Source organism: Vanacampus margaritifer, chromosome 2, assembly GCF_051991255.1.
Source record: "Vanacampus margaritifer isolate UIUO_Vmar chromosome 2, RoL_Vmar_1.0, whole genome shotgun sequence".
In the NCBI taxonomy this organism is placed as follows: domain Eukaryota; kingdom Metazoa; phylum Chordata; class Actinopteri; order Syngnathiformes; family Syngnathidae; genus Vanacampus; species Vanacampus margaritifer.
Genome location: NC_135433.1, coordinates 47,184,583 through 47,199,549, shown reverse-complemented (window position 1 = coordinate 47,199,549; position 14,967 = coordinate 47,184,583). Strand labels below are relative to the sequence as shown.

Here is a 14,967-nt window from a genome sequence, read left to right as displayed (position 1 = left end):
AACCCAGGGGCAGCAGATATAATGAAAACAGCAAAGGCCCCGGAATTGAACCCTGTGGAACACCAAACGTCCGTGAATTCAGATTGCACGTCCGACCACTTTCTTTTTTTGCCCGACAAATGTTTTAACATAGAATTCTTAATGAAGAGATTAGGGATAGACCGATAATCTGCGCCGATATTGGGCATTTTGACGGATATCGGTATCGGCCTTTTTTTTTTTTAAATCTGGCAGCCGATAAAAGGTCAATCTAAAAACATTTTAATCTCTGGGAACTATTTCTTTAAATTGTCAGTTAAATTTCTAAGAGATGCTGCTGACTCTGGGAACCTTCTGAACCTTTTGTTTTTGTTCAACTTATCAAACTATAAAGAGCTATGTTTAAATTTCCATGTACATTTTTAACACGTACTGATTACCTTGGGAGATTTCTGAACATTTTGTTAGAAATTGAAAAGCATTGTATATCTTCTAAGATAAATGTCTACATTTTGAAAAGTCTGAAAAAGTGTTCAATAGACGTTCTTTAAGACATTACAACGTCTAGATTGGCATTTGTATCTCAAAAAATTTGGACGCCAATATTTTTCCCTCATTTTAACCGAAAAAGAATATCGGCTCCAAATATCGGTTATCGGCCTTCTTGACTGCTCACAATCGGCATCAATATCGACCCTGAAAAAACACATGTCGGTATATCTCTAGAATAGAAAACACATTTTCTTTACTGCAGCTCTGTAGTAAACTAAACGCTCAGATGATGACGATAAGGAGCTCTTACGTGCTCTCATTCAGTCTGCTGATGTTTTTCATGGCCCGTTCAAGCACTTTTGGAACGAAACGGGCAACAGGAAGTGTCAGGAATCGACACTCTGTTTACTAATGTTTCCACGCGAGCCGTCAGAAGGCTTCAGCGTCGCTCCCCACTGGCACCGGGCAATATGTACAAGGGCCAAATGAGTTTCATAAATTCTCCCAAGGGCCCATCTGACATTCCGGCTCGGCTGTTCCAGAAGCACGTCTCAACTCAAACACGTCAGCTCGGAGACACCGGCGCTCCCCAAATGTTTTCCCAAGCAGGGACAGAAGATATTTCACATTAATGTGCCAATTTCTCACCTGGGAAATGTGGGATAGATTAGTTGTCGCACACCGCTTGCGATCAATAGGCTGCCTTGTCAAATCTCGAGCTCATTAAATGGGCAAAGACATTTTAGATTGTATTGGGATTAGCGATATTGACACGGGAGTTACAAGAATGCACGACCTCGCCACAGTTAGTGTGCAGGCAATTTATGGGCAAATTCAATAAATTAATCTCTGGAGCATATGCTTGCTATTTCAAATAGTTGGAGGTTTACCGTATTGCAAAGGATTCTGGGATCAGAAAAAAAAAAAAGTTTGATAAGACTGGCTGCAAATACTGACTTATTCCACTTGATAATATTAAAAAAATAATAATAATAATACTTATCGTTACAGTTGATAATATATGTAGAAATGATAGCCCGTTCCTTATCATAACCCGCCAAAGATGTTTTGAAATTTCAATGCATTAAAATGGACCATTCATTTATTTAATTTATTTAAATTTATTTTTATCAGCCCTGCTTTGATAAAACTGCCAGGAATGTGTTGCAGTCAAGCTGATCAATAATAACGGTTACTGCCAGATGTAAAGAGCCGCCATTTTGTGTGTTCTCAGGCGTCTGCACTGCACCAGAAACTACATCCACATGCACCTCTTCGTGTCCTACATGCTGAGAGCTGTGAGCATCTTCGTCAAGGATGTGGTGCTCTACTCGGGATCCGCCTTGGAGGACGTTGAGCGCGTCACGGTGGAAGAGCTCAAATCCATCACCGAGGCCCCCCCATCCAACAAAGCGCATTTTGTAAGTGCAAAGCCAATACAAAAAAAAAAAACACGCTGGCCTCCACTTTGCACGTCTTGCTAATCTAGTTTATTTTATTTTATTTTATTTTTTTTTTTTATGAATCCTTCAGTAAGTGTAAAAATCCCATTTCTTAGACCTTATTGTTCACAAGACTGCTGACCCCTGTTGCTCACCAAAACAGCAGCATCTACGGAGGCATAAAAATAGTCACTTAGATTATATGTGACTTTTGTAAAGTCCTGAAATGTGCCTGCTAAGTCTTAAAGGTTTGTCCATGTTCCGTAATGTCCCAAATATCGTTTTATATATATATATATATATATATATATATATATGTGTGTGTATGTGTGTGTGTGTGTGTGTGTATATATATATACACACACATATATATATATATATATATATATATATATATATATATATATATATATATATATATATATATATATATATGTGTGTGTGTGTATATATATATATAAATGTGTGTGTGTGTTTTTTTTATTTGAGATGCAACAATTAATCAAATTAATCAGCAATTATTTTTTAAAAGTTCAATAATTTTTCAGAAACATTGTTTAATTTAAAAAACTTACAAAACCTCACAAATTCAGCCTGTCAACAGTAAATATTATTGGATTTCTCTGAGGAAAGCAAACAGATGATTTTTTTATATTTATTATTTTTAATGTTGAATCCAAATAAACATTTGCAAATCTCCTTTGACTTAAAGTTGACAAATCATAATAATTTGTTATTATTTTTAAATAATGTCTGCGTTTTGTTTTTTTAACAAAAGGATGGAATTTAAAAAAGTGTTTCTTTTTATCCGATTCATCAATTATTTACCAAAATAATCAACACACTAATCGACTATTAAAAGTTAGTTGCAACGGCTCTAATACCCACGTGATAGCGGCACAATGTTTTGTGTGTCCCGATTAGCACATTTAAATAATATTGTCGTGACCTCAATGATTTTGAAAAGAAAATAAGATAGAACTTTTGTGGCCAATGTTGTGCATAAAAGCAATTTTCTATGCGTCCAAGTTTTGATGACGAGCCATGTGATTTTTTTTATTTATATGATATGTTACTTTTCTCCAGAATAGCTGTTTTATGTCATTATAAACTCCAGTTTTGCTTGATATAAGTCCTTTTCTGCAAGTATGATTGTTAAATGTTATTACAAAATAGCCCATAATAACCGCCTTGCCCAAGCTGCAGTTGAAGAAACGCCCTCAGCCAGCGTATGGGCAAATATAGATGGTACAACGGCTCAAAAGGGCTCACAACTGTTTTGATGAATTCTTGATTTTTTTCCTTCTTCTTCTTTATTTATTTATTTTTTTTAGTTGTTATTCCACAGCACTGTCTGTGCACATGTTTCAAGTGAGGTGTGAAGCATCGAGCCTGTGCAAAAGGAAGTGTTGAGTCTCTTTTTTGCAACGTCTCACCCTGGCTTTTCCAGGGTCGGAGCAAATAAACGCGGCTTTTTTGTCCCCGTGCCAAGCATTTACTCGAGGCTGGCGCTGTTTGGCTCCCGCAACCCCGGCACCCCCCGTCCAAACTACACTTTAAACTGTGTGCTTTTCATGCATGCGTGAATATGCAAGCTAATAATCTGCCTAATGCCTTCGGTAGATTTTCTCCGTCACAAAAAAGGTATTCAGCGTGAAACTACTTTGAGAATCGTTCTCTGATGCGACAATTAAAATCGTCGTACAGATTGCTGTATCCCCTTCATGTGAGTCTAAATAAAATGCCCTCATATCTTCAAAGTTTGTCCCTTGTAAGGCCCTCAACATCATTTAATTTGCTGACTGCAAATTCAGTGTATGACAATAAGAATTAGGAACGGCCTGATTAGTGGCCGGGCCGATTATCGGTGTCGATATTTCGTATTTTGACGAACATCAGCATCGTACTTTTTTACAAGTCGGATTAAAAAAAAAATCATTTTTGATGGGAATATTCAACAAAACGTCTTACTTAGGGTTAGGATTCACACATTAAACATGGAAGAATGTTATATTAATGGAACATTAAGCCATAATATTTTATTTCAGTGCCGTTCAAACATGAAACAGACTGCAACCTGAATTTTCAGATGAATACATTTTGATGCAAATCTTACAGTGCACATGTACAAGTTTACTGATTAGTATTTTTTAAATTAGAATTTTAAAAAAATCGCAATAATCAATTTCTAGATTTGTATCGGGATTAATCGGTATCGAATCGTGACCTATGAATCGTGATACGAATCGAATGGCCAGGTACGAGGCAATTCACACCCCGACTGAGCAGCGAATACTTGCGAACTTGCTGAATTAAAAAATTTTTGTCAGGGTTTGTAAAATGTTGCAAAGATGATAACAGACCGTTTTCACTTGTCACAAACAATTTTTATTGTCGCAAAGACATTTTTGAACATGTTCAGACAATTTTTCACTGTCTGCAAACATCTTTGGGAACCTTTTACGAACCCCGACGAAAACCCCAAATTTGCTAAGTTCGCAAGCGTTCGTCGCTCATTGATCAATTTAAAACTGGGTTAACTTTTTATTTATGGATTTATTTAAAATTTCCCTTTATGAGAGATGCTGCCGAAACTGGAAACGCCCTGTACTTTTTATTTTTGTTCACAATTTTAAACCAAATTAAGTGAAAGTTTACCATTTTGTTAAAATGTTTACAGAATTTAATTTAATTTAAGAATGTTTCCATCCTCTATATGGTTAAACTTTTAACAAATATGCTCAAAGGCTGTTTTTTTTTTTTTACGCTAATATTTTCTGTTTTCTGTTTCAATTAAATATCGGCCTCCTTGGCCTCCTTGGCCGATAATAATTCGTATCGTATCGGCCCTGGAAAAGACATGGGTTCATCACTAATAAGAATGTTACCAGTAGAAACAAAGACGATGTTTAGAAGTCATAGCTTTTAAATGTAAAAATAACAGTCGTTAAGTTCACCCATTATTACCCACAATCCTGCTCAAAATGAAAACACTGGGTGAAACCACAGATCTCCACCTTATAAAATGGGATATCTGCAAAGAAAGAGGTCACACAGATACTTATTTCTATGTTTTGCAATAATATTTAACCATTGTTTATAATTACACATGCACCTGCTGATAAAATAGTGAAACTTATGGCAAAAAATTTATGCGAGCGGCACACGTACCTCACCGGTTCTTTTGTGAGCTTAAGTGACACTTAGTGAGTGCAGTGTGAAAAGGGGTTAAGAATTGTTGGGCACTTGTAGTGTAAACGCCGCCTGGTTTACATTCATGCGCATACCATTTTTCGAATCAGCTTCCACGGGAACGGAATCAATGCAGCAGCCCGTAAGACGACAGCGGACAATAAAGAGGCGTCAGTAATCAGCGACGAGAGGCCTCTGACAACACAAGCGTCGCGGCAGCTAAGCAACAAGCCGCGAGGGCAAGCACAACTGGAGCAGAATCGATGGCTGGCCAAATGCGGCTGCCTCTCCTGAGACTTCCTCTCATTGTGTCGTGACAACTGCACATCATCTGCTCAAATCGTATATAAGCAGACACAATGGCAGTTGTTTCCGTATTCCAGTTGTTACGCAACGTGTGGTTGAATCTTTGGTGCATCTGCGCACTCTCACTAAATGACTACATTTCTCAAAAGTGAGTCTTATTCTCTCTGCATGGTGAGGTTATCGGATCGGCGTGTTGTCTATTTGTGTTCCCACGCGTGTTTTCCTGTGCGAGGGCGTGCGTCTGCCCTCATTTAAGCCGGTTCGGGTGACACCTTTTGCACAAAATACCTTGAGTGGAGTCAGAGGCAAAGCTCAGGTTATTTGTTCCGATCTTGTTACCGGGCTTTTTATGTCATGCGAAAGAAAAGCTCCTATTTCAAGCGGACCTTGGAATCCTGAGGGGATGAAGCCCTTAATCCCAACCAGCCTCGCCATTTAAACGGTTTATGTTTGCTGTTGTGTACGTTTTTTTAGTGGAGCGCTGAACCCCGCCCGAGATCAACACAGAACACATTTGGGGGGAATAAAAGATACGGAAAGCAGTACGGTTGTTGGCCGATATTTTACGAAAAATTGGTGAATGTCTTAATTTCCCCAATCAATCAATACATCATTGATCAATTTATCATTAATCGGTTCTGCAAAATAATTGAAAAAAAATACTTATATTCAATGTTCATTAGTGTTTTGTGAAAAATGTTACTACACACACACACATTTATATATATATATATATTAGGGGTGGGAATTTGAACGTCTCACGATTTGATTCCGATTTTTGGGTGTGCGATTCGATTCAGAATCGATTTTCGATTAAGAATGATTTTTGATTCAAAATGATTTGATTGACTGATTTTTGCTTCAATTTATAGATGTTCAAAGAATCGTAATGATCTACTCCAGTCCGACTCGCTAATGCTAATTAGCGCGCTACTCGCGGCACTTTTATCGACCAAAGGAACGGCTCCACGCTGCAAAAAAAAACAAAAAACTTTTATTGGAATAACTCGATCGTGACTTTTTCCTTCTACTCTCTAATGTGGCTACAACTTAACAGTGTATTAGACCGCGTGGAACCACACTGCCCCTAAGTGGCCAAATGGGGTACAACATGAACAGCGCTCCCAATAAAGGCACACACACACAAAGGGAAGACAGTATAAAATAATTTTAATCAAATAGATTTTGGGGCATTTAAAAGCGATTCTGAATCGTACTAAATGAGAATGGATTTTTTGGCACACCCCTAATATATATATATATATATATATATATATACATATATATGTTATAAAATTAAGTAATTTATTGAAATTACATGACCCTTGAACACTAATGTTTTCCCGCATTTAATGTAGTTGCACGTGAGCGTAAAAAGTGTTTGAAGCTTGGACTTCCCGCTCTCTGCGTGCAGATTGGCTGCAAGGCGGCTGTGACGCTTTTCATGTACTTCCTGGCGACCAACTACTTCTGGATCCTGGTGGAGGGTCTGTACCTGCACAGCCTCATCTTCATGACCTTCTTCTCGGACCGGAAATATCTTTGGGGCTTCACTCTGATCGGATGGGGTGAGTTGACGTGATGACCGAAACCCGTCATCTTGATTATATCTGGTAACGTCGCCGCCTTCAATTACGGGCTTCGCAACACCTGCATTGTACACACTGTGCGTATTGATGACATCAGCACAGCGCATACAATGTGGATGCTGCGTTGGCCCATCTTCGTCGGGGAAGAACAAACGAGCGGGTGTCCGCACGGAGGGCTTTTTATTCCTAATGAGAATATTTGATTTCGCAGGTGTGCCGGCCATGTTTGTGAGCGTTTGGGCGACAGTGAGGGCCACATTTGCGGACACGGAGTGAGTGCACATTGCTTTTTTTCCGACCTCATCTTGCCAGGGCCCCAATTCAGTTTGTCACGTCTTCCACAGCTTCACTCAAGTGAACAAAATGGAGCCGTTTAAACTTGAGTTGACTTTTGATTGATTGATTGTAAAAGAGGGATGAAGAAGGTTCTTCTCTGGATTGCTTAAAGAAATCTTGGATGACATTATTTATTTAATGCTTATCCCACTTTTGTTGTTTATCTTGTCACAGGTGCTGGGACTTAAGTGCGGGCAATTTGAAATGGATTTATCAAGTGCCTATACTTGCAGCTGTGGTTGTAAGTGCACACTTTCCATTGGATGACCCCCCCCCCCCCCCCCCCTTCCCCAACCCGCTGTGAAGAAAATCGCTTGCACCGACCGGCTCGATTACAGCTTGTGGGGAATCAAAACCCGCTCATTATGTGTTTACCTTTTGGCAGGTCAATTTTGTCTTATTTTTAAACATCATCAGAGTCTTAGCAACCAAGCTGCGGGAGACCAATGCAGGAAGATGTGACACGAGACAGCAGTACAGGTATGTGATGATGTTTGTTTGTTTTTTTCAACCTTCCCAATATGATCTTTTATTTTATTTTATTTTTTTATTTATTTTTTTTCTCTGGAGAGCTCAGTATTGTTCATTCAGTAATTTTACCGATTTGACATGTCATCATCATTGCTCCTTTTTTTTTTGTATGTGGGTGTGCGTGCGTGTGTGTATTCATGAGTTCACCTAAAACCTATTAAAAAATCCCATACCGTTCACCTAAACCGAACACTTCCAGCCAGAGTCGTGAGGTCGTCAGGAGACCCGAGGAAGGACCAAAGAAAAGAAAGGAAAGTGAAATCCAGCACCTTCCCAATAGGCTCAAATCAGTTAAATTTTATTTAGTTAAAAAAGTAGCAGAAGCCCCAGAATTGAACCCTGTGGAACGCCATATGTTCCGTTATACACGTGAATTCATATTGCACATTCTATATATATATATATATATATATATATATATATATATATATATATATACAGCCAAAACACTCTAGAACCTCGACCCAATTATCCATAAACACCAAGAAATCAACAAGCGATGTTATTTAAAAAAATTCAAATGTTTCTTTCTTGTCGTTTTCCAACATTTTTCCTCCCGCTGCAGAAAACTGCTGAAGTCCACGCTGGTGCTGATGCCGCTGTTTGGCGTGCATTACATCATATTCAACGCCATGCCCTACACGGAGGTTTCCGGCATCCCGTGGCAGATTCAGATGCACTACGAGATGCTCTTCAACTCCTTCCAGGTATGATGCTTCCCACAAAAATGTGAAAAAGGCCCAGAAAATACAACAATAAGTTTAGCCAGGTACCCGCTAATCACACTGGGAAGAAATACATTTGATTTACATAAAAAAAAAAAATGTGAACGTAGGTTGTACACAATAAAATCATCCTATGCCAAGATAAATATTGAACATAAACAAAATCTGATTCCTGTATACCTTAAAGTGTCAGGGATGTTGTGGGACAGATTTTAATGTGTTTTATTAAACAATATTCCTCGAATCAATGCATATTCATTTTATTTTTTTATTTTTATTTTTTTATTTTTTTTATTTTTTTCTGGAGAGCTCAGTATTGTTCGTTCGGTAATTTTACCAATTTGACATGTCATCATCATTGCTCGCTTTTTTTTTTTTAATCTTTATTTTTTTTTATTAATTTTTATTTTGTATGTGGGTCAGTATGTGTACGTGCGTGTGTGCGTCCGTGTGAGCATTTCATAAATTTTGAATTACGCGCCGAAAATCTTCCCATCGATCACAGCAGCCAAATTGGATATGACATTGTAGAGTCATGTTGTTACCCGTGTGCAATTTTTTCTCCTCCTGATTTGTCTCGTTTTTAAAATAATTTTCATGATGTCGTCTCGTTGCATTGACGGTTTTTGGTCAAACCAATGGGAGGATGGCGTGAGCCTGTTTCGGTTCCCCGGGGGCGTGTTCAGGGTCCGGAAAGTAAAAACCCCTTTACCGGTTTGGCTTTAGCCACTGGCGCTTCGACTCAACTGGCAGGTAAATGAGCTAGTCTCAGAACTGTTTCAGGGTTTTTACTTTCTGGACATGAATTCCCGAACCCTGGATATGTTTTTACGCAAAAAAGATGGAGGCATGGAATAGCCTAGGGGTCTGCAGCCTGCGACTCTGGAGCCACATCTGGCTCTTTAGTCCCTCTCCTGTGGCCCTCTGTGGATCTCGATTTTTTTTTCGAAGTTAATAATTATTTTTACATTTTTATTTTTAGATCAAATATTGTTTTTCTGAATTAATGATTTAGATTTTTTTAATTAAGAATAATTAAATACTCAAAAAAATGTCAGTTTGTAAGTTGTCAGAAAAAGAGAGACTAAAGGTAAAGTTTTTTGGACCATAAAATGTCCATAAAAATGCCCAAAAATGTCAGACAGTAACCATAAAATGTCCCATAACAAAAGAAGAAATCCTGAAAATTACCATAGAATATACATGAAATTGCACACACAAAAATAGACAGAAAATTGAAAGAAAAAAAAGCATAAAAATGTCCCCAAAATAGCCATAAAATGTTCAAAAAAGGAAGAAGGCAGAAAATGACCATATGTCCATCAAATTTCCAAAAATGTCACAAATTTGGCAAAAGGCAGAAAAGTCTTGAAATATATGTAAAACAAAATATGAAAAATTACAACCAAAAAAAACAACGGAAGAGGAAAGGCAGAAGAAACGGAATGTTGACGTATTGGATGCTGCTCTTCATATTTTTGTGTTATGGTGCAGCTCTAATAAGCTCTCGGGCCCTCCAACTGCCTTCAACCTATCCAAAGCCAATCTTCAAACTAATCTGTGTGGTCAAAATAATTAACCTAACCTTGGGTAAAAGTAAGTCAACCGGACCTGATGGTGTTCCTTGCGATTTTTCTCAAATAAAATGCCTGCTTTTTTTTCTGTTAAAGGGCTTCCTCGTCGCCATCATATACTGCTTTTGCAACGGAGAGGTAAATAATCTGACCAAACATGAACATCTCCTGCCAAATTCCCCCAAATGCCTCTAAATGCACCGCCGTTGCGTTCCAAGGTGCAAGCGGAGATCAAGAAGTCGTGGAGCCGTCGGACCCTGGCTCTGGACTTCAAGCGGAAGGCGCGCAGCGGCAGCAACACGTACAGCTACGGCCCCATGGTGTCGCACACCAGCGTCACCAACGTGACCGCCCGGGCCCCGCACGCCCTCCACCTCACCACCCGGCTGGGCCCGGCGCCGCTCAACGGCCACCGCAACCTGCCCGGCTACATCAAGAACGGCTCCGTGTCCGAGTGCTCGGCGCCCTCGTCGAGCCAGGAGATCCACGCCGAACCCGCACCCACGCAGCAGCCGCCGCCCGGGTGCGAGGAGGCCAAGGACGTGAAGCCCTCGCCTGTGGCGGCGGTGGAGGAGGAACGGGAGACGGTCATGTGACCCGGTTCCGAGACGAGACACTTTGAGCTGCCACAGTGAATGTGCAACAGTCTTAAAACTGGCTGTCCCTTTTTTTTCATCCACTGCCATCTTTTTATGATTTTTTTTTTTTTTTGTTGCTTTTTTACATTTGATGCTTTTTTGGGGAGTTGCCAGGAAACCGCCTTAATCAATCTCACGGACAGACGTGGAGATTTCTTTCCAAAAAAGTTGCGTTGGAAAAAGTCCTCATCAGTGTTAAAGGGAAGGCACTCAGGTCACAGACGCTTTTGATTTTTCAACTATTTTTTTGTAACGAGACATTCAAGCATTTAGTAACCTTTTCTCCAAAATGAACAATTTTTCGCCCATTTCATGCTAATTAAATGAATGTTTCCAGTGTTTTTTATTATTTTATTTTTTGGGGGGTATCACTGGAGAACCTCTGAAAGCGTCTCTGTGTGTCATGTGTTGCAATTGTTTTTTTTTATCAAGCTGATCCAGTGCTATATATGCTGCTTTGATGATGTACAGTACATACAAGTCACAATGTTTACAAATGCCATTCAAATTGTGAGCTAATGTTGTAAATCTATGGAAGCGTGGAACTGCTAACGTGGAGTTAACATTTTTGACTGGAAAATACATTTGAACGTAATTAAATACATTTGTATTAAAAAAAAAACAATTTTTTTAAACAAAACATTTTTGGCTGGAAAATATGTAAAAAGTTTGTATTTAAATACGTAATGACGTAAAAACCAAAAGTATTTAAATATGTTATTGTTCAAAAGTACTTGAAAATGAGCATTTTTCGCATAATGCCATAATGGAAAATTAACGTGCAACATGTGTATAATGGAAATATAGGGGAAAAAATGCTGAGCGGAAATTATGTTGGTATTGGTATAATGTAGGCCAATTGCAAAAAAAACAAAACAAAAATTTTTTTTTTTAACTTGCATTATGGGAAAAATGCTTCTTTTTTTTGTACGTTTGAACGTACTTGCAAATATGTTTGAACAATTGAACATATTTAAATACTTTAGTTTTTTGCGTCCAAACGTATTTAAATACGAACTTCACAACATATTTTCCAGTCAAAAATGTTTGATGTTAAAAAATGTTTTAATATGAATGTATTTAAAAAAATAAAAAACACAGAGAAATACATTTGCCAGTCATAAATGTTTACGCCGCACTGGCAATTCCAGACTCCCGTACAAATAAGTATTTTTTTATATGTATATTTGATGTCGTTTTGTGATATTTGATCATGTGTGTATAAAAAAAAAAAAAAATGTTATTTTTTTTATACGTTCTATACTCTAACAGAGTTTTTTTTTTTTCTTTATTTTATTTTATTTTTTTTACATTGGGCAGCACATTGGCCTAGTGGTTAGTAAGTCTGCCTCCTCACCTCAAATCAAGTCATTTGCGATAAGCTCCAGCTCACTCATCAGAACCAGCAGTCCCCCCCCCCCCCCCTCCAAAAAAATAATTTTTGTAGCAAAACAAGCCCTCAAGTGTGTTTTTCCAATTGAAGAACCGAAGCGATTGATTATTTCTGCCTGGCGGACTTTCTCTGCACTGTTTTTGGACAGTCGGGACGACGCTGGAGTTTTTTTTTTTTTGCCTTATTAGAGCGAGGAGCACGTCTTCACCCTTCGGGGAGGCAAAACAATTTGCGAATGCAATGTGAGGGAGGAGGAGTCGTGGCGTCAGCCGTCAGGTGACGAACCTCAACTTCAGGAGTTGAACTTGAAAGATGTTCTCAACAGAGTTTAGTGGAATGTTGTACAATTCAAAGTAATGCAAGGCAATTACAGTGGAACCTCGGATTTCGAACACGAATCAAACATCATCTCTGCGGCAATTTTTTTACATAAATGTTGGCTTAACTCCAAAAGGGATGTCTTTTTCAAATTCATTTTGGTATTGCTTTTTTTTTCTTTTTCTTTTTTCCCCGGAGAGCTCAGTATTGTTCATTCGGTAATTTTACCGTTTTGACATGTCATCATCATTGCTCTCTTTTTTTATTTTTTATTATTATTTTGTATGTGGGTGAGTGCGTGCGTGCGTGTGAGTGTGTATTCATTAGTTCACCTAAAACCTATTAAAAAAAATCCCATACCGTTCACCTAAACCGAACACTTCCAGCCAGAGTCCTGAGGCCGTCAGGAGACCCGAGGAAGGACCAAAGAAATTTTGGTATTGCTTCTAATTGTAAAACCTCAGCCGAGGCGTATTTTTTCCGAAAATATTGAATGTTGAAAGGTTCAAATTTGGAAGTCTCGTCATCAAGTTTGTTTTAACCCTAAAATGTACAACTTTAGGTGCATTCGACTTTAGAGACATTCAATTTTACATGTGTGTTTTGTTGTAAATTTTGGTTGAACTCTGAAAATGACATCTGTGGCTCATGAAAAATTTTAGCTGTACACCAAAATTGACAAATATTTTTTTCACATATTTGAGTTGAATTTTGAAATGACTCAAACAACTTTACTGTTGTTGAACTTTAGAGGTTCCACTGTCGTTGAAAACTGACATGATTTGTTATTAAAAGGTTTCGATTTGACATCCAATTTAATATAATGCATTCAATTGTCTGACAAAAATTTTGTGAGATCTTAAGTTGTTTTTTACTAAGCTACAAATGTTTTCCATTTCCCCCGCATTACAAATTCCTTCCTTCTTAATCCTCTTTTATTTTAGTGTGAGCTACTGTTATTCAGATGCAATCTGCCTTTCACTTTATCTGAGGCGAAATCAACAGTCTAGACATCTTTAATTAAAATGTCACGGCTATGGACTTTTGCAAACAAGAAATAAGCATCTCGAGAATAAGATGGTATTTGAGCACTTTATTGCTATGGGTATTGTAATTATTATTATCGAAATAAATATAACGTTCTCTGTTCTGATTGTATCATGTCAAATGATTGTGTTTGGCGACCGATAAGCATATGGAGCTTAAAGTTTATGGAAGTATAAAACATGTCTTGTTGTCTTTTTGGAGCTTGTCGCCATGGAGATGAGAGTGTACATATATGTGTGTCTTAAAAGTGGCTTGTGAATAAAACAATAAACGTGTTAGTTTACTGTTTCCTGAGACTGTATTTATTTAAATATAATCATACTAAAGACGCGCCACTAGATGGCGGCAGCAAACATCCGGTGAGCAACTTTGAAATTAGCATAGCGCTAAATCTAAATCAGCCATCTTTTTTAATGTTACTGCACATTGCCCTAAAGTGGGCTATACTTGTCAATGAATGAGCTTAGTGATGTCTGCCATCTAGTGGTGAATTGTGTTATTGCAACTTAAAACTGATCAGGTAACATAAGGGAAGATTTTTTTGTAATGAAAGTGCGGAGAAAAGGCGAAAAAACAGATTGAGCTGAGTAAAAGTGAAGTGGAATTAGAATGTGGCAATTTGGGAAAAAGGATTTATTTTTCGATTTTATGTTATTACTGTGTTTTAAATTTTTATATTGTGCAATTTTTTTTATCAAAAAATACTTAACAAAAGCATTTTTTTGTTGTTTTTTTGCAGAGGGTGCAAGTTATTGGCATTTCCCTTTATTTTAATGAGGAAAGCTGAGATGATTTGAGTTAGCGGAACAAATTAAACTCTTATGCTACCGTCACACTAAACTCAAATCGAAGTGACTTCATATAAAGTCAATGCAGTTGGCGTAGATACTGCGGGTGCAAATCCATGCCAAGTGGCACAATTGACGCATTTGAAGCAATGTGAGTGGGCCTGCAAAAATTTGCTTCTTCGCCCATTCGCTCAAGTTGCAAAACTTACAAGACACACATTGAGTCGTGACAGCCAATCGTCATCCAGAATACTTTCACGCACAATACTTTTAGTGAACCTCCCTCCATCGCCGGTTCTGGGTTCGCAGTCCTGCTATTTGGCAGATTTTTTTGGGAGGGGTACGGTTATAACTCAATTCTGGTATTTATTTTGGGGTGTAATTCTACTTTTGGTCACTAGGGAGCACAACACAATTGTGTTTAGCACCGTCAATTTGAAGAAAGAAAAAAAAACAGGAAGTGTTTCAAGTTGAGTCTCATTTTTGCTAAGAGCATACGCAAGAACATTATTCGTAAGAGCATGAGTCTCTTTGTAAATTGGAACGGCTTTGTACTTAATTTCCGATTTAAGCTAGCTGACAAGAACAACGTCATTCTGTGCGTTCTTGATTTATTC

The 14,967-nt window shown here is 38.1% G+C and overlaps 1 protein-coding gene across 2 annotated transcripts in view; it reads left to right on the top strand.

The window, feature by feature from the left end:
• The window catches only part of pth1r (parathyroid hormone 1 receptor), a 74,471-nt gene extending 60,621 nt beyond the window's left edge, over positions 1 to 13,850 (top strand). The window contains exons 6-13 of one of the 2 annotated variants that reach the window (XM_077559590.1): positions 1,706 to 1,892; positions 6,826 to 6,979; positions 7,212 to 7,272; positions 7,511 to 7,577; positions 7,722 to 7,816; positions 8,433 to 8,574; positions 10,263 to 10,304; positions 10,385 to 13,850. In XM_077559590.1, coding sequence (XP_077415716.1) covers positions 1,706 to 1,892; positions 6,826 to 6,979; positions 7,212 to 7,272; positions 7,511 to 7,577; positions 7,722 to 7,816; positions 8,433 to 8,574; positions 10,263 to 10,304; positions 10,385 to 10,762 — 1,126 coding nt within the window. In that variant the 3' untranslated portion in view covers positions 10,763 to 13,850. Of the gene's footprint in view, positions 1 to 1,705; positions 1,893 to 6,825; positions 6,980 to 7,211; positions 7,273 to 7,510; positions 7,578 to 7,721; positions 7,817 to 8,066; positions 8,575 to 10,262; positions 10,305 to 10,384 lie in introns of those variants that run through there. The other variant, XM_077559591.1, reaches the window with a different exon arrangement.
• Positions 13,851 to 14,967: the final 1,117 nt, after the last annotated feature.